Source organism: Cnephaeus nilssonii (assembly GCF_951640355.1).
Source record: "Cnephaeus nilssonii genome assembly, chromosome: 11".
Taxonomy (NCBI): domain Eukaryota; kingdom Metazoa; phylum Chordata; class Mammalia; order Chiroptera; family Vespertilionidae; genus Cnephaeus; species Cnephaeus nilssonii.
In genome coordinates, this window is record NC_137082.1 from 10548884 (window position 1) to 10570406 (window position 21523).

The 21523-nt window shown below is 51.2% G+C and overlaps 1 protein-coding gene across 2 annotated transcripts in view; it reads left to right on the top strand.

Moving 5' to 3' along the window:
* The window catches only part of ATP9A (ATPase phospholipid transporting 9A (putative)), a 129321-nt gene extending 116608 nt beyond the window's left edge, over window positions 1–12713 (top strand). For both annotated transcript variants that reach the window (XM_079783492.1, XM_079783493.1), the window contains exons 23-28: window positions 1384–1539; window positions 4590–4654; window positions 5971–6079; window positions 7366–7423; window positions 9329–9532; window positions 10873–12713. In XM_079783492.1, coding sequence (XP_079639618.1) covers window positions 1384–1539; window positions 4590–4654; window positions 5971–6079; window positions 7366–7423; window positions 9329–9532; window positions 10873–11009 — 729 coding nt within the window. In that variant the 3' untranslated portion in view covers window positions 11010–12713. The remainder of the gene's footprint in view (window positions 1–1383; window positions 1540–4589; window positions 4655–5970; window positions 6080–7365; window positions 7424–9328; window positions 9533–10872) is intronic.
* The last annotated feature ends 8810 nt before the right edge of the window (window positions 12714–21523 follow it).

Here is a 21523-nt window from a genome sequence, read left to right on the forward strand (position 1 = left end):
ACACATACACACGTACATGCATACACATATCTTACACATGTATGTATATTATTTTCAGGTATAGTTTTAAATTAGAAACATTATGCATTTAAAAAATACATATTTTTATTGATTTAGAGAGGAAGGGAGCGGGGGGGAGAGAGAGAGAAACGTCAATGAAGAGAGAGGTTCATTGGTCGGCTGCCTCCTGCATGCCCCACACTGGGGATCAAGTTCGCAACCCGGGCATGTGCCCTGACCAGGAATGAACCATGACCTCCTGGTTCACAGGTCGATGCTCAGCCACTGAGCCACGCTGGCTGAGCAACATTATGCATTTTTAATGCAACTTGATGACATCTGTTATATCTTGGATTTCTTTCTACATCAGAACATGTAGATCCGTCCTTTTTTACCTTCCCACAAACTTTTTATTTTGAAGATGTCACTCCTTCAGAAAAGGTGAAATAGAGCAAGGAGCACCTATCTATTCTTCACTTCAGTTGACCAATTATTACCATTTGCCTCATTCTCTTTCTTCTCCCCCAGCCCCCAAACCAGTTGAAAGTCAGTTGCAGATATAATGTGTTACCCCTAACTACTTTAGCATGGACCTGTTAAGAAAAAGAACATTCTTTTATGTACTCAAAATAACATTATATGTCCCCCCCAAATGGCACGTTGAGATAACATTATATAATTTTCATAGTTCATTCTCCCCTGTCGTCCTCAAAACGTTGAGTAAAAGTATCTCCAGGAACCAATGAAGGGACAGTTGAGGAGTCTCCTCTGATACCTGTGGGTGAGGTTGATTTGATTCACATTCTGTGTTTTTCGTGTGAACAGCACCTAAGGGGAATTTGCATCTCCTGTTGCATCCTATCAGTTTGTCTGTCCCACAAATGGCATCCACCATGTACCTTTTAAAATTACAAAATTCCACTATATGGCTGCACTGTAAATTATTTCCACTTCTATAAATGTGCAAAGCTGCCGTGTATGTTCAGGAATGTTCCATTTAATATTGTTAGTAGCATCTGATCCCCCACCCCCCATTTTTAACTCTTAAGGGAACCGAGCGTTATAAAATGCCTGTCTTTGGGGGATTCTTTGCTTCTGATGCGCATTACGGCGTGGGCCTTACCCCCAAGGCTTAATGCCGCATCCATTTGACCTCCAAATTATAACTATCTGTGATTTGGAATGTTTTTTGTTTAAATAAATTCCTCTTTCTAAATCAAATTTAGACTTGGACCACCAACTGTGTGTAGCTTGAAACCAAAGAGTCCCTTCATTGAAGTTCTTCGAAGATCTCCTTACAGTGTCTTGCTTTTCCAATTAAAACAAATGTGTTCGCTTTGACCTCTTGTGCCGCTGACGGGGCCCCATTTCATCGGATTTCAGGAAGGGAAGCAGGCTTCGCTGGCTGCTGACTTCTCCGTCACTCAGTTCAAGCACCTCGGCCGGTTGCTCATGGTGCACGGCCGCAACAGCTACAAGCGCTCGGCCGCCCTCAGCCAGTTCGTGATCCACAGGAGCCTGTGCATCAGCACCATGCAGGTGGGTGCGCAGGCGCGCGGCTGTCCCGGAGAGAGCCTGGGAACGAGGCTGTGTCTTGGAGCCGGTACCCCCTCCAGGCCCATGGCAGCTGAGGGACCTCGGACTGCCCGGATCCTTCCGGTTAGGTGGTGAAGGCCATCCTTGGGGTGTCGTGTAAATGACCAGAGTTGTTATAACTGGTTTGCCGGAAGGAAAAGTGCCGAGTTAAATGCTAAATGGGTACTGAGTTTTCCACATGCAGAAATAAGGGCCAGTCGAGAATAACTTGCTTTTCTTGAGCGCTACCTATACACGGGGCATCGGGCTAAGTGTTCACAATGCCGTGTCTCACTCAGTCCTCACATAGCGCCCATTTCACAGATGGGGAGTCTGAGGCTCAGGGGGCGGTGGGGGACGGGGGAGTTTGTGTCGTGTCCCTCAGGGTTAGTGCGCTCTTAATCAAGGTCTCCTCGGTGCCCTCCACACTTAAGGGCTACAGCAGTTGACTGTGTACTAGGGAGGAGGCCAGCGGGAAGGAAAGAACACGTTTTGGGTGTTGAACAACTGTCTCCTGGTTTTCCTCCGTGGGCATTTAGGTGAAAATGCTCCCAGTTAAGTGGTGAGAACATGGGGATACTATATCTCGGACCCATGGTTTTTTTCTGACCAAATCACTAAGTATAGCAGGTCCTCAATGTTGATTTGTTTAAGACCATTTCATCATAACATTGGTGACATGCTGTAAGAACTTAACTCTTTTAAAAATCAATTAGCCTATGGTAAACATCGTTTTCATTATACATCGTGTTGCTTAAAGTCACAGAACCTAGCCACAGTGTTAAGTGAGGACTTGCTCTCTTTATGATACCTTGGGCAAGTCACTTCACCACTCTGGGCCTCAGTCTTCCCACCTGTAAAATGGGGACGATTAGATCTGCCTTGTCTCTCAGGGCTCCTTTGAAAAGTAGAGTATTTTATAAGGGACCAAGTGCTAAAAGCATTCTTACCATTATTAGTAAAACAAAAGGATAATGTGTACAATAAGAGGACATTTAAATTTGTAAGAAAGGTGATTAATCATACATGAAAGTCACAAGGCGTCCTGCCTTTCCGGCGAGCCGGGTGGTGCTGCTCTGTGTTGATGAGAATTCGCCCGTCACCGGCCTCCTCCGTGCATGCCTTTTGGGGTGAATGTATGTTTTTAATATCTATGCACTTATGAGTGTAGGAGCCTTAAAGTGATTTTCATCAACATGCTCTAAACCCAAACAGCTGGTACGGTTCATCAGACCACATCTGTACTTTTAACTTATGTTCGCTCCTCAATTGAACTGGATAGGACGGTGGTTTTAATCACCGGGAGATCAGTCAGCCCGTCCCTGGGCAGGCGCACGAAAGCGGGCCTGGGTGAGCTCACTCCTTAAGGCTCGCATGCCACCAGGCACATGGCTTCAGGAAAACCTTGTCGGTGAGAATTGTTCTCTGTGCTAGGAGAGTGCCCTTGACCCTGTCCACGTGCTGAAAGTGGGCAAGGCCCTGTTAGAACTGGACCTTGACGTTGGTCTCTTTGATAGATACAGGCGTAGCGTTTTGTGGCCCTCCCCCCCCAAGTGCTCTTTTCAAGATGAATTCTTTGTGGTCAGCCTGGGGCTTTTGGAGAAAGAGGCCCCCCATGGTGATGTGCAAAACGAAACACCAGATTTTTGACATTGTTACAACCATCCTTTCTGTGCAACAGCCCAGCCCGGGTGAGAAGCTACTTGAAAAGGGACTTTCACCTTTCCGTTCTGAAATCACGACCGGGGTGCAACCAGGGCTTCCTGCCAGTGACCGTGGCCTTAGGTGGCACCCGTGTCCTGAGCTGGGCCGGGTGAACACGCGTGGCAGGGCTGCGGGGCGCTGTCTCGGGTTCGACCTCTTCCTGATCACGAGGCCGGCTCAGCCTTTCCCTCGTGTTGCGTCCTTGGAAAGCCTTCAGGGAGCCGTTGTCCCTGCTTCCTTGGGTTTTATACTCAGGAGTGAGCGTTGCGGCCACTTTCCTTCTGTGAGCCCGGAGAAGTCCAGAGAAGGCGGTCACAGCATCAGGCCTGATTGGAACGCTCTGGTTTATTTCTTCACCGCCCGTAGCTAATAGTTTCCAAATGAGGAAGCAGAAGTTCCGGGAAGGGTTTGTAAATACCTTTATTCCTCTTGTCCAATTGCAATTCGTAAAATTTTCAAAAATATTAAAACCTGTAGTATAAGAAGTAAAGCCTTCTCTTCAGCCCCGCCTCCGGGGCAATGGGTGTGTGTCCTCCTGGCAGAGACTGTTTCCATATCAGCTCCCACCCAGATGCCCACTTGCAGATGGTTGCCTATCCAGGGAGGCGGTGATGCGGAGCTGTTAGGAGTGTGGGCGCGGAGACAGGTGGGCTAGAGTCCTGAGTGCCATTTACCTGCCCAGGTTCCCCTCCTGTAATATTCAGGTGACATGAGGACTCGATCTCCTGAGTGGTCCTGGAGAGTCACTGAGCCCGTCTGCAAAGTGTTCACAGAGGGGCTGAGAGGACTCTGAGCTAATGAACTCCTTGGGTATGGTTCCTGGCTCTGTCACGAGCTGTGTGATCTCGGGCAAGTCACTTAACCTCTCTGTGCCTTTTCTCATTGGTAATATGGGGATGATGATAACAGTGCCTACTTCATAAGGCTGAGTAAGCATTCAGCGAGATAATACACTTTTAAAAAAAAGTATTTTATTGGTGTTTTACAGAGAGGAAGGGAGAGGGATAGAGAGTTAGAAACGTTGATGAGAGAGAAACATCGATCAGCTGCCTCCTGCACAGCTCCTACTGGGGATGTGCCCGCAACCAAGGTACATGCCCTTGACCGGAATTGAACCTGGGACCTTTCAGTCCACAGGCCGACGCTCTATCCACTGAGCCAAACCGGTTAGGGCACGAGCTAATATACTTAAAGCACTCATGGCTGTCGGTGTAAAACAAGTGCTTTGTCAGAGGTGGGTGCTGTGTTTATAAACATGAACATCGGGCTTTGGGGATGGCTTTGCTAACCTCCTCTTTCTCCTCGCACAGGCTGTCTTCTCCTCTGTGTTCTACTTCGCCTCCGTTCCTCTGTACCAAGGATTCCTCATCATTGGGTAAGGAAAGCCAGGCAAGGTACTCATTTTTTATGAAGCCACCCTGAAATGCCACAAAAGAAAGAAGAAACATTATATAAAGAAACATTATACCAAGTCCCCAAGTGGCCAGCCAAGCCAGGTCCAGCAATGCAGGTTAGACGTTTTTTGGAATCACTGAGTTTTTGAACTGCCAGGCCCGTAACCAGGTTGGGGACGTTGAGTCCGGTAGGCTTGTGTCCATGGCACTTGGCCATTGGTACCTGGTGAGGAAATACTGCCGGCCCACGCCGCCCCACGCGGGCCCAAGGTTATTGGCTGATGGGCCACCAAAGCAAGAGAGAAGGCTTGCAGACCAGCGATTCCATGGGGGGTCTCAGGAAGAGAAAAGTGGGGTCTGCGTAGCACCCTCCCTACGCGCTGACCCCAGTGGGACGGCCCGCTCTTGGGTATGCAAGGCGGGCGAGTCTTGGCGGACCCCTGCGTGCCACTGACCCATTAGACAGGGTGTCACTTAGACGTTTGCTGCCACCAACTCACCCCCATTCCTGACCCGAATTCATGACGTTCCTTCTGACCTTTTCAGAGGGGCGCTCAGCCTTTGAATTGCCCAGGTCGGTGGAGTCTGGTTACCACCTGCCCTAGATAGAGGCGCACAGGCGCGCGCCCTCCTGGCTCGGAAGAGATGCTGGAAGGTGCAGGCCCAAGGCCAGTCTGACAGAGTGGGCCTCCCATCCTTCTAGGCTTTGCCAGTTCAGCCTGAGAGTAGGCGCTGGACTTCTAATTGGAAAAATGGACTTTGTCCTTTGTCAGGTCCTGGAAGAGTAAAGCAAACGTGCCTGAATATAGCGGGGGCTTCCGTGTTCCACGTGGCCTTCCAGGAACTGGTCCCTGATTCCCTCTCGGTTCTCATCTCCTCCTCTCTCCACCCCTCAGCTCCAGCCGCACTGGTGCCTCGCTGTCCTTCAGACAGAACGGACACGGTGCTGCCTCAGGGCCTTTGCACTCACTGTCTGTCTGCCTGGGGTGCTCTTCGCTCCGATATCGGCAGCGCTGCCCCCTCACGTCTTGTGGATGTTTACAGATGTCATTCCCTTGGCCGCCTTCTAAAACTGCACCCCACCCTGCGTCTTAGTCCCTCTTCTCTATTACACTTTCCTCCAACACATGGTATAGTTTCCTGGAGTTGTTTATGACTCACGTTTTTGTCTGTCTTTCATCTTGAATCGCCAGTGCTTAGTTAGAACTGGCCCCGGCACATAATAGGCACTCTGTACATGGCTGTCCATGGATGAATGGGAACGGCCAGGTCTTACCTGCAATGCTTCCTCTCCTAGGTACTCCACCATCTACACCATGTTCCCTGTGTTTTCTCTGGTCCTGGACAAAGACGTCAAGTCAGAAGTTGCCATGCTGTATCCTGAGCTCTACAAGGATCTCCTCAAGGTTCACCGAGCTCCTTCCCCTTCCCCCTTCTCCCTTCCTCCCTCTTCCCTTCCTTTCTCCTCCTCCTCCCTTCCTTCCCCCTTCCTTCCTTCCTTCCTTCCTTCCTTCCTTCCTTCCTTCCTTCCTTCCTTCCTTCCCTCCCTCCCTCCCTCCCTCCCTCTCTCCCTCCCTCCCTCCCTCCCTCCCTCCCTCCCTTCCTTCCTTCCTTCCTTCCTTCCTTCCTTCCTTCCTTCCTTCCTTCCTTCCTTCCTTCCTTTCCTCCTCCCTCCCTTCCTCCTTCCTTCCTTCCTTCCTCCCCTCCCTTCCCTTTCCCTCCTTCCCTTCTTCCTCCCTTCCTTCCTCCTTCCTTCCTCCTTCCTTCCTTCCTTTCTTCCTCTTTCTCCCTCTTCCCTCCCTTCTTCCCTCCCTCCCTTTCCCTCCCCTTCTTCCTTCCTTCCTCAATCCCTCCTTTTTCTGTATTTCATATAAAAGATATCTGATTTGAACACACTTGAACTGGTGGCTTTGAGGAGAAAGGCATGGGAGTTCCCCCCCCCCTTAAAAAGTAACATATACACAGTAAAGAATATTAAACACTACAGTAATATATAAATGGAAAACAACCCAACTAACAACTTTTTAAAAAGCTCTGGACAGTTTTGTGTGTGCTCCTAGAAATGTCTATGTACACATCTGAAAAGTGTGTGTGTGTGTGTGTGTGTGTGTGTGTGTGTGTGTGTGTGTGTGGAGTGTGTGCGTGCGTGTGTTGTGTGTGTAATTTCATTTGTTCTTGAGGGGTTTTTACTAAAGGGCAGACTTACACTGAGTGGCCAGATTATTATGATCTCTGAACGTATAATAATCTGGCCACTCATCCTATATAATAAAAAGCTAATGTGCAAATTGTCCCCTCAACCAGGAGTTCGACCAGCAGGCAGGCCTGCCAACCGCCCATGTCCTCTCCCACTGGCCAGGCTGGCCGGACCCCACCCATGCATGAATTCATGCACCAGGCCTCTAATTATACACACACACACACACACACACACACACACACACACATACATACATACATACACTGAGTGGCCAGATTATCATGCGTTCAGAGATCATAATAATCTGGCCACTCAGTGTATTCCTATCTAATATCATTTCTCCTTAAAAAACAATTTATTTAATGTATTCATATATGTAGAAGCTATTTCTTTTGATGAAGACAGGCAGGTGGCCTTGTCGCGTTTGGGGAGGAGTTACGTGAAGGCAGCTGAGCCACACACGGTAACCTGTTCGGTCTCTCTCTCCTGTAGGGACGGCCGTTGTCCTACAAGACATTCTTAATATGGGTTTTGATCAGCATCTATCAAGGTAAGAAAGGTGAACCCACCTCTTGTCTTCTGCTCTGGCCTCGACCCCAGGCCAGCTTTACTGTATGTTCTGTTGTCCGGAGGATGAAGAAGCTGGAACCCTAGAATAGCAGTAGGGAGCGTGTCAGCATGCCCCTGGGGGACCCACTCCGCGTGTCCTAAGGACTAGAATATGCAGCACTCGGAAGTCCCATATGTGAGACGGTGCTGTCAGCTCAATGCAATGAAGTCAGGGAAAAAAATGACTAAGACTAATCAAAACCTGCCGAGGTGTTTGAGCCACTGTACCCAAAAGCGATTACTTTCTGGAACGTTCTGCTGCTTTTCCTGAGGTCACGTTGCAGGTTTTGAAAAGCATGTTTATTCCAGTGGCCTCCGGGGAGGGTCCCTGAGGCCCCAGAGGCTTTGTGGGACCTCAGTGAAGTCCGAGGAGGGAGCATCAAAGCCGCTATTTGTTTTTATTTTTCCTCACTCTTTCTAGAAGGTCTACTTAAAGTATGTTTTATAAGGCACAGTATGTACAGTGGTCCTAATATCTCCCTCCATCAGCTCATATAGAATTTACAACTATACAAGGTATATTGGGGTTTGTTTTTAATGCTTTCTACTGATGGGGTGCACAAAGAGAGTGGAGACCGTGGAATTTGTTAGCAGGGGCTTAAATTGTCATAACAAAATGCAGGGGGTATTTTTAAGGAGTCTATCAAGGCATAATACACATATCTGGTTAGGGAAAGCGAGCCCGGCAGGAGAGTTCAGGTGGGAAGCAGTGGGCTCGTTCCACGCCCTCCACTCAGCCAGGTATAACGGGCCGCCACTCGGCAGTCCGAGGGTTCCCCTGGGCCCTGCCTCGGAGTGTTATTCTTGTGCCGCCAGCAGTTTTGATCGGTGTGAGACAGATCCGTCCAGTCCCTGCCTTGCTGGCTAAAACCTTATCTACACCCTCCCCTCTCCCCTCTCTCTCCTCAGTAGCGGTTGAGTGACCCTCCCGGTCACCTCTATCATTTCGTATAAAGTTTGCCGTCTTAACTCTTGGGAAGGGTACCGTTGGGCAGTGTCCAGTGTATTGACGCTGTGACAGGTCTCCAGAACGTTTCATCTGGCAGGACGGACACTTTGTATCCATTCGACCACAAACTCCTCTTGCACCTCCTGGCAGCCCCGGGGGCCTTGGGAACCGCCCGCCGGCTTTCCGTGTCTGACTCCGTGTAGAGAACTCCTTCATATAAGGGGACTCACACGGATTTTCTTCTCATGACTACCCGCCTCTGTCATTTTATAAATATATGTATTTTTTAATTGATTTCAGAGAGGAAGGAAGAGGGAGAAAGAGATAGAAACATCAATGAGAATCACTGATCGGCTGCCTCCTGCACGCCCCCACTGGGGATCAAGCCCGCAACCTGGGCATATGCCCTTGACCAGAATTGAACCCTGGACCCTTCAGTCTGAAGTCTGACACTCTATCCACTGAGCCAAACCAGCCAGGGCAGCCTCTGTCATTTTAAATAATATATTTAAATTTCTATTTCTTGTTCCATCTGCTTCAGATAGTCAACCTCTCCCCATCTTCCTCTCTCCCTCTTCCCCCCACCCCACCGCACCCCCACAATTATAGACTCTTGATTACAGAAAGTCAGAAGGGGAAATCGGAAAACTAGACAAAACTAGAAGGTGATGCCTCTTTAACACTTGCATAAAGCACCCACTCATTCAGCAAGTGGTACCTTTCATGTCTTAATGGAAAAACAAATGAAAGAAAGGCGTCTGATGTGAGTGAGCCGTGAGCCTTTGGGGGAGCGTGAGGAGGTGTCACGGGGGAGGGGGGAGCGTGGGGGTTTGCGCTCCCCGTGAGGGCGCTGCCAGGGGAGCGGCGGCCCTCCCCACCGGCCTCTCCCCTCTCCAGGGAGCACCATCATGTATGGGGCGCTGCTGCTCTTCGAGTCAGAATTCGTGCACATCGTGGCGATTTCCTTCACGTCGCTGATCCTCACGGAGCTGCTGATGGTGGCCCTGACCATCCAGACCTGGCACTGGCTAATGACGGTGGCCGAGCTGCTCAGCCTGGCCTGCTACATCGCCTCCCTGGTGTTCCTACACGAATTCATCGGTGAGACCCCGCCCCCCCCTCCCCTGCATGGAAAGCCTGTCCATCGCCTCCGAGGTCTCGCCAGCTTGAGAAGGAAGGCCGCCCCCGGCACCGGGGTCCTGGGCCCCGTGTCCAGCAGGCCTTGGCCCTCGACTGCCCCACTGACTGCTGTCCCCGTGGGACGAGGGGCGGTGTGCGTCAGCCGTCCGGGCCGGGCGCCTGGGCAGGGTCTCAGTGGAGAGTGCTTCCTTTGAGCACGGGGATGTGCGGACTGGCTCCGGAGAGGATTCTGTGTAATTCCACAAGGGCCCGGTGGGTTTCCCAGGGAGCGACTGCTGTGCTGGGCTCTGTGCCGTAGGGAGCTGTCGAGCGCCCAGGTCTTGCTGGTGAATGAACGACAGTGGGCAGGACTTAGCGTTATTCCCTTGGGATACTGCCTGACCAGGAAGCGCCTCTGATCACGTCTCTTGTGCATCAGCAAACACTCCTTACAAAGGTCTTGGAAAAGATAAAGGAGCATCCGTGTGAAAAGTCGTAGAACAATTTCACACTTGTCCCCAAATGTTCAAATGGGTTTTGTAAGCACCTACTATGTGCTCAGTGGCTCGAGGCTGGGGGATGGGGGTGCTCCCAGGGGCTTGAAAAGCTGTGGTCGGTCCCCTTAAATGTGCATCTGCCATAGGACTGGGTGAGCAGCATACAGTGGGCCTTAGGGCTGGCACTTAGTAGGTGCTTAATCAATGCCAGCTGTGTTTTCCCCATCCTGTGCTCAGGCAGTGGGGGCATGTTTACTGTGCCCTCCATTCTGTGTACAGTTGAAGCCACCAGCTGCCGCTCCCCTAGCACCTAAGGGGCGTGCCTGTCCTTAGGTTAAAACCCCGAGCTTACGAGCAGGGGGCCCAGCTGCCTTGCGCCACCCCCAGACCCGTCCCCTGGCTTCCTGTGACCATCACACAGACGAGGGGGAAACCGGTGGGGAAGCAGACGCGTGTGTTTGAGGGTCCCTTTCTGCTCTCCGGCGGCCCGTGTTTGAAAAGAAAAACTCCAGCTGTCAGAATCCAAATCAAAAACACCTGCAGGAATTGGTTTCCGTTTCCCAGTTGTTGAAAAGAACAGCTCACCGAGGACCAGGAATACAGAAGCAGGTCAGAGAGAGGGGAGCGCGAGGCAGGTCGGGCCGACAGCCTGAAAGACGGAGTGGAGGGAAGGAGCCCCGCCAGGAGGCCGTGTGTGTGTGTGTGTGTGTGTGTGTGTGTGTGTGTGTGGTGTGTGGCGGGGGTAGCTGTGGTGGCCGTTTCTGGACCTCTCGTGCCGTCGGGAACATTCCCGCCCACTCACGCTGTCTTCCCGTTCGCTTGCAGATGTGTACTTCATCGCCACCCTGTCCTTCCTGTGGAAAGTGTCTGTTATCACCCTGGTCAGCTGTCTCCCCCTCTACATCCTCAAGTACCTGCGCAGACGGTTCTCGCCGCCCAGCTACTCCAAGCTCACCTCCTAGGCTGTGTGCGCGGTGGCGGGACGCCGGTCCCTGCTCTCCTGCCGGACAGAGTCCAGTCCCGTTCCTCCTCACCGCCGCCCGAGGGCTCTGCAGGAGTGGCGACACGTGCGGTGGGGACGTGAAGAGGCTCTGCCCGGAGTCCCGCCCGAATAAACGGGAGGGGGTCCCGAAGGAGCCCGCCCGGCCCGTGTGAACCCGATGGTTCCGACTGGCGTGAATGTGAACGTGTCCCAGTGGGTGGCTCAGCCAGGAGATGTATACGTGGGTCACTGTGCAAGCTTCCGTATGACTTGAATTTTGTTGTCATGTGATAAAGTTTCTGTCTAGTTGAAGATTGGAGAGGATTTCTGATTTGTTTTTTTCAACAATCCTAACATGTGTACACTCTTTATGTCTTTCCGCCTAAAATCTGGTTTTGGAGAAATGTAAAGCTCTTGGTGGAGGTTTGGGGGAAAAGACAGTGCATTTGGTAAAAAGTGATCCAGACACCAATCTCAATTTGGAAACGCCAGGTGTCCCCTCGAATGCAGCCCCGCTATTGGAGCCACGGGCTTCCTAGGATCACAAACAGGCAGATGAGAGGCGAGGGGGAATGTGCTGTACATCCAATTGTCCCGCCTCTCATTCAGCATCCTCACACGAGTCCCTGCCATAAAAGAATGTCAAAGGTGTCACTCTGCTTTGTTCGGACCTCAGAGCCCGTGGCCGTCTAGGACATCCGCGACATCCTCTGGGAGTTGTTTTCACAGGAAATGTGCCACCGAACAGCCCCTTAGTATGTCAACAGGGTGAAAAGAGGGACAGCTAATTCTTTAGACAATGGAGCTCACACGGCTCGGACCCTGGTCCAGAGCGGGAGGGTCGGGACTGGGGCTCTTGACCTGCACGGAGACCTGTTTCCTGTTGGGAGGATGATTGAGGACGAAAGGTCAGAGGCAGCGGCTTCTTACCACGTTGCCACGCACGGTGGCAGCTCGAGCAGGGAGCCCGTGGGAGGAGGCTGTGGCCTGGGCCTGGGCTCTGCTCCAGGGCCTGCAGACTTCACGGGTGGGGGGCTTCCGCAAGGCAGCGGGGGCCGAGCCGCCTCCCCACCGGGCTGCAGCGCGGGCGTGGTGTTTCTCACAAAGCCGTGGCTTCTCGATCCGGGGCAGGAGGGAGCTTCCAAGCACTGGACGTGGCAGGGCAAGGCGCTCGGGCCGGTCACTTGTTGCAGCGGCCACGTATGCAGGCCCCGAGGGTTCCGTTGGCGGGTCTTCGGGGGGTGACTGTTTGAGGCCTTAGGTTGTGGTTAATCCTGTGTGAGTACATGCCCTTCACCCCGTCGCCACGGCGCTTCTGTGTGTGCTTCAGAGACGTAGGCTCGGCCTGGGTGCTGACACCCACTGCCCGAGGGTCCCCTGCTCTGGGGACACGAGGAGCCGGCGTGCCTCGCCTTGGCAGCACCCTTCCTGTGCTCATGTGTTTATGTTGCCTTTTTACATCTTTATAAAGTGACAGCAAGTTGCAGGCACTGGGAAATGGGCTATTGACAGCACTTCTGGATTAAGATTCTGCAATTTTACAGTATTTGCCCCTCTGTTCCAGCCATTTCTGCCTCCCACCAAGATCTACAGAGAGTATATATAGGGTGGGGCAAAAGTAGGCTTACAGTTGTTCTTATGGAGAAATAATGCAATAATTAATAAATGATGATACAAGAATAAACTGTTTTGCATACTCATAACTGCAAACCTATTTCCCCCCCTTCCTCCCCCTCCCCCCTCCCGGAATGCAGTGAAGGAATGGCTATTTTAGAACAGAATTTTTGCCTAGAACTCTCGGAAAGGTCGAACCGGTCTGACTTCACTGCGCTATTTTAAGCAGTTTCGAAGGTAGAGGAGGAGAAGGCTGTGCTCCGAGTGCCTGCACCTGGCTGCTGTGTTGGGCGTCCGGCGGGAGTCTTAAGTAATTCCACTCTGCGACTGCAAGCCCGGGACCTGGCCTTGCTCAGACCGGTGAGGGCTCCTGCAGGTAGGGCATGTGGAGTCCTCGTTGGGAACGTCCGGGTGTTTCCGGCAGACACAGGGAACGAAGATGGTTTCTGCGGTCTTCTCCTGAAGTCCCATTGTGCGCAAGGTGCGTGAGTTGACCTTTAAGATACTGCTTGGCATCTCGAAGGGAGAACGCGTCTGAGAGGGGCTGGAGAAGCCATCCCGGGAGGCGACGGGTGCGCGTCAGCGCCACCAAACACGTCCTGTCCGCTGCCCTCAGGCACACCCCGGTGGAGGCAGCGGGCGAGAGGGATGAAACCCGTGGAGACCGCCACGGTGTAAGCCACCTGTCGGTGGGCAGCCTGCTCACGCGCCTGCTGGGGTCCTGGGGCGCCGAGGAGTGGGGATCCTTACACATCAGACTAATCCCCGCAGAGAACTGGTGCCCACGGGGCGCTTCCGGGGGTATCTTAGTTGTTGGGGGGAACTAAGAAACAAAACACCCAAGCTATTTTGAGGGAAACTCCCAGGTTTGACCCTAAGGCTTCTGTTGACCGCTTTCTGGGTTCAACAACCTGGAAAGATCTCCCTTCTTTGCCTTGGAACTCAATGGAACCTCAGGCCCAACAGCCAATGGAATCTGAGGCCAGCGGCCCCATGGCCACTATCAGCAGTTTAAACACTTCCTTCTAGTCAAAATGACAACTCCCTCGGCCCTCAGACAGCACTAGGAATTTGTGCCAGAGTAAGCGCTTCTGTTATTTATGATTATTCTTATATCTTTTGGTGACGGTGTGTGTGTGGGGGGGGCGGGGGGGCGGCAAGAATGGTTTCTATTTGCCCCCCCCCCTTGTCCTCCCTTTCTCTAAGAAAATGGCCACGCAAGCCCCTGGCGTGATCTCTCCTACCTGGCGGTTGTGACTGCCTTTGGGAGCCTGCATGCACGCGTGGGGAGCCTGTGGTGGTAGGTGAGGCTCTGGGTGAGGCTGGCCGCACTGACGCGGGCCACTGGGGGCGAAGGACGTGGCCACCTGGAGCTGGAGGCCGGAGCTGGGGTTTCGCCCGCTGTGGGCATTATTACATCCAGATCCCAGACTTGCTTCCCTGAAGCGAAACCCCTTTTTGTCGCCGTAATCTTTAATGCCAGCATCTGCTTACCGTCCCCCAGCTTCTCTGCTGAAAACGTAGGTTGTTCTGACAACTTCGGGATGTATTTTGCGTTCTGTGCTCATTGGAAATGGACATCATAATGCCTATTTTTCTCCCTCCAGACTTTTGTTTTCATGCTTTTTTTTTTTTTTTAACTGGGGTGGGGATGGCAATACCCTCACGCCTTTGATGGGGCAGCATTTTAAACCTTTGCCAAAATTTCAAATGGGACGTGTGCGTTCTCCCAGTCCATCCTATGTAAGGCAAACACCTATCAGCTATTTTTAATCTGTGTGTGTGTGTGTTTGAAATGTGTGTGTGTGTGGGGGGGTGGGGGGTGGATGATGTTATCTCAAGGTTTTTGAAGAGGTATTTGGTTTGGGTCAACATCACATCATGCCCAGCTTTGTAGTCATTAAAGAAACAATGACAATGAGCTTTGTAAGTACAACAGATTCTATGTCTCTTCCCTTTTAATGCAAAGCTTTGGCCGTGCCTATATACTTCTTAGGAAATGGTTCCATTAATTGTGTCCCTTTCATCCTGGAGAGATGCTCGCTGTGCTTTTGGAGGGGACGGAAGGCAGGGCGCAGAGCGAGCGGCGCTCCCAGGACCGCGAGTCCTCAGCACCTGACGCCAAAGCAGCGCCACCTGTGAAACCGTCTCTCCGTCCCAGCGCAGCGGGAGGGGAGGTGAGGTCTGTTCGCATCACCAGACAGTGTCCCTGAGTGCTGTGATGTTGGGGCAGGTGGGCGTGCGGCGTTTGCCCGAAGAAAAACTCGTGGCTGATTTCTGACTTTCTGGCGATGGGGCTGGCGGTCACCGCAGGGAGGGTCCCACGAGGTCCTCATTAGTGCGCGGTAATCCTCCCGGCGGTGCTCACGGGCGGCGGCTTTGATTAGAGGGAGCTGGTGCAGGGCGCTTTAATTTAGCAGGAACCCCCAGATGATTTAAATTCCCGGTCCTGTGATGACACACATGTGATCCCGCGTGTTTCCGAGCGGTTCTGCTTTCATTGTCTGCCAGCGTGGCTGTTGCTGTTGCCCAATAAAGCTTGTGTACGTACGCGTTGGGGGTCGTTTCAGTTTGTGTGCAAACATGGATCCTGGTGTCAAAATGAGGGCTTTTTATTGTAATGCTTCTCTTTTGTGCAGATCTCATGGTACATAAATGGTCAACAGCTTTTTCTCCATTTAAATTTTTTAATTTTAGCAAAAACACAACAAACCCACTCACCCCAAACCCATGCATTATTTATTATCCTGTGCTGTTGTGAATTCCAGACACGTCGGAATTTCAAACAGTGATCGACCTACATAGAAAGAAGGGAGAAAAGCGTTCGACAAGATTCATATTTTATTTACAAACCCACGGTCCTTGATTGCTTCGGATCCTTTTATATTTTTTTGAATCACGTGATAGAAGATTTAGGAACACGGTGACTTACATTTTAGGCAAATGAGGTTTCTAAGCTGTGGTGTAGGAAGCAGAGGACATGTGTTATCAGTTTCATCTGATGATTGTCCTCTCCGAGTGATTTTGTCCCCCAGGGGACACACGGACTGTGGGAAGTCACAACTGGTGGCGGGGGGTGGGGGGTTGCTCTGCTTCTAGCGAGGAGAGCCCCAGGATGCCCCGGGACACCCTACGGTGCACAAACCCCCTCAACAAAGAAGCAGTCGGCCCGAATGTCAAAGTGCCCAGGCTGTGAAACTCCAATAGACTCTGCGCATGTCCGTTTTATCATTTGTAGGCGTCGTCCCTCATTTCCAGGGGAGCCCAGCCCCAGACACCCCTGTGTCCCAGCCGCCCAAGCATCGGCCTGGCCAGATGTTGTAATTAGTAACTTTGCAGTGGGGGCTGCTGGGCTGCCCACGGGCTCTCGGCGGAAGGGCCCTTCTCGGTGTATCAGTTAGAAAGAGGATTGGACGCGAACTGTGTCTGCATCAGCGCGGCTCCCCTGGGCACCCGGGATGCGTGCGCTCGGCTCCTGTGACGTGGGCGCAGGAGGAGCACCTGACAGTGCTTTCCCAAAGCGTGTGCGTGTGAAATTCTGCTCCGTGTGGACGCTCCCCCAGTGAGCTGCTGGGGGAACCTGAGGGTTGAAATATCCTTCCTTCCTTCCTTCCTTCCTTCCTTCCTTCCTTCCTTCCTTCCTTCCTTCCTTCCTTCCTTCCTTCCTTCCTTCCTTCCCTCCCTCCCTCCCTCCCTCCCTCCCTCCCTCCCTCCTTCCTCCCTCCCTCCCTCCCTCCCTCCCTCCCTCCTTCCCTCCCTCCCTCCCTCCCTCCTTCCCTCCCTCCCTCCCTCCCTCCCTCCGTCCCTTCTTCCCTTCCTTCCCCCCCTCTCTCTCTCTTTCTCTCTCTCTCTCTCCCTTCCTTTCTTTTAAAAATTGATTTTAGAGAGAGGAAAAGAGAGAGGGAGAAACATCGATTTGTTGTCCCACTTATTTACAGCTCATTGGTTGATTCTTGTATTGCCTTGACTGGGGATCGAACCCCCACTTTGGTGTATCAGGATGACACTCTAACCAACGGAGCTGCCCGGCCAGGGCCTGAGAGACATTCTGTTTCCAACAGCCAGGCAGGCCACACAGACCCAGACGCTGCTTTCGTAGCGTCAGAGTTCATTTCATGGCCCTCTGCGCCGTTAAACCAGACATTTCTTTTGATGTTATTGACTGGACTATTTTGCTGAACTTAAAAAACCCAAACAAAACAAAACAAAACTGAGGTGTGGGGGGTGGGGGTGGGAGATGACTATTTGATTTTGGATATTTGTGTTAAATGTTATTTGTTTCTTCTCAGTTAAAGTTTACATTCAATATTACTTTGTTTTAGTTTCAGGTGTACAGCAGTTAGACAATCATATACTTTACAAAGTGTCCCCCCCCCCCCCAATATTTCCAGTACCCACCTGGCAGCATACATAGTTATTACGATACTAGAGGCCCGGTGCACGAAATTCGTGCATGGAGGAGGGTTGTCCCTCAGCCAGCCTGTACCCTCTCCAATCTGGGACCCCTCAAGGGATGTCCGACTGCCCGTTTAGGCCCGATCCTAGGGATCGGGCCTAAACGGGCAGTCGGACATCCCTCTCACAATCCAGGACTGCTGGCTCCCAACTGCTTGCCTGCCTGCCTTCCTGATTGCCCCTAACCGCTTCTGCCTGCCAGCCTGATCACCCCCTAACCACTCTGCTGCCAGCCTGTTTGCCCCCAACTTCCCTCCTCTGCCAGCCTGGTTACCCCTAACTGCCCTCTCCTGCAGGGTTGATCACCTCCAACTGCCCTCCCTTGCAGGCCTGGTCCTTCTCAACTGCCCTCCCTTGCAGGCTGGGTGCCTCCCAACTGCCCTCTCCTGCTGGCCATCTTGTGGTGGCCATCTTGTGTCCACATGGGGGCAGGATCTTTGACCACATGGGGGCAGCTATATTGTGTGTTGCAGTGATGATCAATCTGCATAGTACTCTTTTATTAGATAGGATAGAGGCCTGGTACAGGGGTGGGGGCCAGCTGGTTTGCCCTGAAGGGTGTCCCTGATCAGGGTGGGGTTCCCTTGGGGAGTGGGGCGGCCTGAGCGAGGGGCCTGTGGTGGTTTGCAGGCGGGCCACGCCCCCTGGCAACGCAAGCGGAGGCCCTGGTATCTGGAATTTATTTTCCTTCTACAATTGAAACTTTGTAGCCTGGAGCGGAGCCAAGCCTGGGGCTCCCTCTGAGGCCTGCAGCCATTTGTGTTGGGGTTATAATTGAAACTTTGTTGCCTTAAGCGGGTGGGCCCGGCCAGGGTGTGCGGAAAGCTTTGCTTCCCCTGTTGCTGGCAGCAACCCTGGCCTGCTCTCTCAAGCTCCATTCTGCCGCCATTTGTTTGAATTTGTTTACCTTCTATAATTGAAACTTTGTAGCTTGAGAGGAGGCTTAGGCCTGCAACGACTGGCAGAAAGCTTGGCTTCCTCTGTTACCTAGGAAACCTTGCTCTCTGTGGCCGTAGCCATCTTGGTTTGGGTTAATTTGCATACTTGCTCTGATTGGATGTTGGGCGTGGCTTGTGGGTGTGCCGGAGGTATGGTCAATTTGCATATTTGTCTATTATTAGATAGGATTATTGACTCTATTTCCTATGCTTACTTTACATTCCTGTGACTGCTTTACAAATACCAATTTGTACTTCTCAGTCCCTTCAGCTTTTCCCAGTCCCCCAACACCCTCTCCTCTGGCAACCACCAGTCTGGTCTCCGTGTTTATTCATCGGTTCCTGTTTTGTTTATGTTGTTCTTTAGATTCCACAGGTAAGTGAAATTATATGCTAGTTCTCTTTTTCTGACTGACTTACTCACTTAGTATAATAGTTTGGGTCTGTCCCACAGCTTCACTGTTTAGTTCCCTGTTGATTGACACGTGGTTGGTTTCCAGTCTCTCTCTCTCACCAGTCACGCTCCAGCCTCATCCCTCTCCGTGTGCACAGGGCCCTTCCTCCCTCAGCTTGGAAGCCGGGCCTGTGACGGAGCCGCCAACTACATGAGAGCGCTGTGCTGGGGACTTCACATGCGGCGTCTTTAGAGCCTGCGTGTCCCTTCTCCGTGGGTGTGGGTGTGACCTGGTGGGAAGAGGAGGGCTCGGAAGCCAGTGGAACGCATTCCCAGCCCTTTCCCACCAGCTCTGGCCCTCGGGCAAGTGGCTTCTCTTTCCAGGGTTGGGTGGCCTGTGGGTGGGGCACTGCCCCTAGGGAGCCCTCGGAAGGTACAGATGTTCACTGTCAAATATAGTCTCTTCCTATGGCCTCATAGGACCCTGGGTGTCCAGCTTAGACTCTCCATGCTGCTAGCTTTTAAGGCTACTTCTGGCAACCTCTTTCTAATCTAAAGGGACATACAATCCCGAGTCAAGGCTTAAGAAAAAGCTGAACATTTGGATTTCCTGCCAGTTCAGCAAGCGTGGTGAAGGACAGCACTCGGCATAGTCTCCTAGGATTTGTTCGAGCCTCCGAGAGAATGAATGTGAAGTGCTTGGTATGATAACTGGGACATGTTGGACAAAGGTCCATAATTATTTATTATCAGCAACTACATTAATAATATCATTATTATTCAACTATTCTGAATTATTATTATTCGTAATTATTGTTATTGAGGTGGTGAGTTGAAGGGACTTGGTGAGGAAGTCTGAATTAGGGCAGTCACTGGCTGTACAAGGTCAAAGAGGAAGAAGAACTGAGGTGTGGACACCTTCAGGAATCACTGTTCTCCACCTCGCTGTGCTGCCTCACCCCTGACTTCTCCCTTCACCAGTGACCAGACTTGGCCAGACCTGGTCCCCTCAGTATCTCCTGTTGCCGACTCTGCCTCTGTCTTTGGATGCTCTGGAGAGCATGTCGGGAAGTAATATAAGTGATCAAACTTCCAGAAACAAAGGTAGGAAAATCCTCGGGGTCTAGGGCTCGGCATCGAGTTCTCAGCCTTGACAGCAAAGGCACAGCCCAGAGAAGGAAAAGGTGATCAGTTACATCACTAAAGCTAATGGCGTTTGGGCCGTGAAAGACCCTATCAAGGGGATGAAAGGACATCCTGTAGGATACCCAACCAAGAGTAGTATCCAACATGAAGGGTCCTTGGGGGTGGGATATATAAAGAACTCTTAAAACTCAACAGGAAAATGAACATCCCAATTAGAAAATGGGCAAAAGACACAGGTTTCACCAAAGAGAATACACAGATATGCTCATGAAAAGGTGAACAACATCATTACTAACAGGGATGCAAAACAGCATCACAAGGAACTAGCACACACCCATCAGAAGAGCCAGAAATAAATAAGATAGTGACACCACCAAATGCCAGTGAGAATATGGGAAAGCTATTTTACCGTACAATGTTGGTAGGAATGTCAAATGTTACAGCCACTCCGGAAAACAAGTTTGGCAGTTTCTTTTATTTCCTTTTTATTGATATATTTTTATTTTTATTTTTTAAATATATTTTTATTGATTTCAGAGATGAAGGGAGAGGGAGAGAGAGATAGGAACATCAATGATGATAGAGAATTATTAATCAGATGCCTTCGGCACACCCCACACTGGGGATTGAGCCTGCAACCTGGGCATGTGCCTTGACTGGGAATCAAACCCATGACTTTCTGGTTCATGGGTTGACACTCAACTACGGAGCCATGCTGGCTGGGAAAGTTTGGCAGTTACTTAAAAAGCTACACATGAACCTACCATATAACCCAGCAATTGCATTCCTGGTCATTTATCCTGGAGAAATGAAATGTACGTTGTGTGCATGAGCTGTGGCTGAGAAGCTCAGTTGATTGGAGCGTCTTCCCAATACACCAAGGTTGCAGGTTCGATCCCTAGTCAGGGCACATACAAGAGTCCACCAATCACCCAGCTAGTGTGGCTCAGTGGTTGAGCTTCGACCCATGCACCAAGAGGTCACTGGTTCAATTCCTGGTCAGGGAACATGCCTGGATTGTGGGCTAGATCCCCAGTACCGGGTAGCCAATCAATGCTTCTCTCTCATCTATGTTTCTCTCTCATCTATGTTTCTCTCTCTCTCTCTCTCTCTCTCTCTCTCTCTCTCTCTCTCTCCCTTCCTCTCTCTCAAATCAATAAATATTTATATACATATGTATATATATGTGTGTGTATATATATGTATATATATTATATATATAAAATTACCTTCCTTTTAAAAAATAGTCAGCCAATGAATGCATAAACAAGTGGAACAACAAACCAATGTTGCCCTAGCTGGTTGGCTCAGTGGATAGAGCGTCAGCCTGTGGACTGAAGGGTCTTGGGTTCTATTTCGGTCAAGGGCATATGCCTGGGTTTCGGGCTTGACCCCTAGTAGGGGGCATGCAGGTGGCAGCCGATAAATGATTCTCTCTCATCATTGATGTTTCTCTCTCTCCCTCTCCCTTCCTCTCTGAAATCAACAAAAATATATTTAAAAAATGTTTCTCTCTTTCCCTCTCTCTTTCTAAAAATCAATAAATTTTTAAAAATGCATGAAACTTGACAGCAGCTCTATTCACTATGGGCTCGAACTGGAAACCACACAGATGTTCCTCAACAGGTGGCTGGTTAAACTGGGCACATGCACATTCGGGGTGGGACTCAGCGACCAAAAGGAACAACCTGGATGGACCTCTGGAGATTGATACGCATGAAAACAAGCCAATCCCAAGAGGTTACGTACTATGTGATTCCACTGATGTAATGGCCTTGAAATGACCAAACTCTAGAGACGGAGAACAGGTTAGTGGTTGCCAGGGGTCAGGGGCAGAGTGAGGGGTGGGAAAGGGGTTTGGCTCTGAAGGGGCAACAGGAGGGACCTGGTGGTGATGGAAATGGCCTGTGTCTTGGCTGTATCAGTGTCGGCATCCTGGCTGTGACA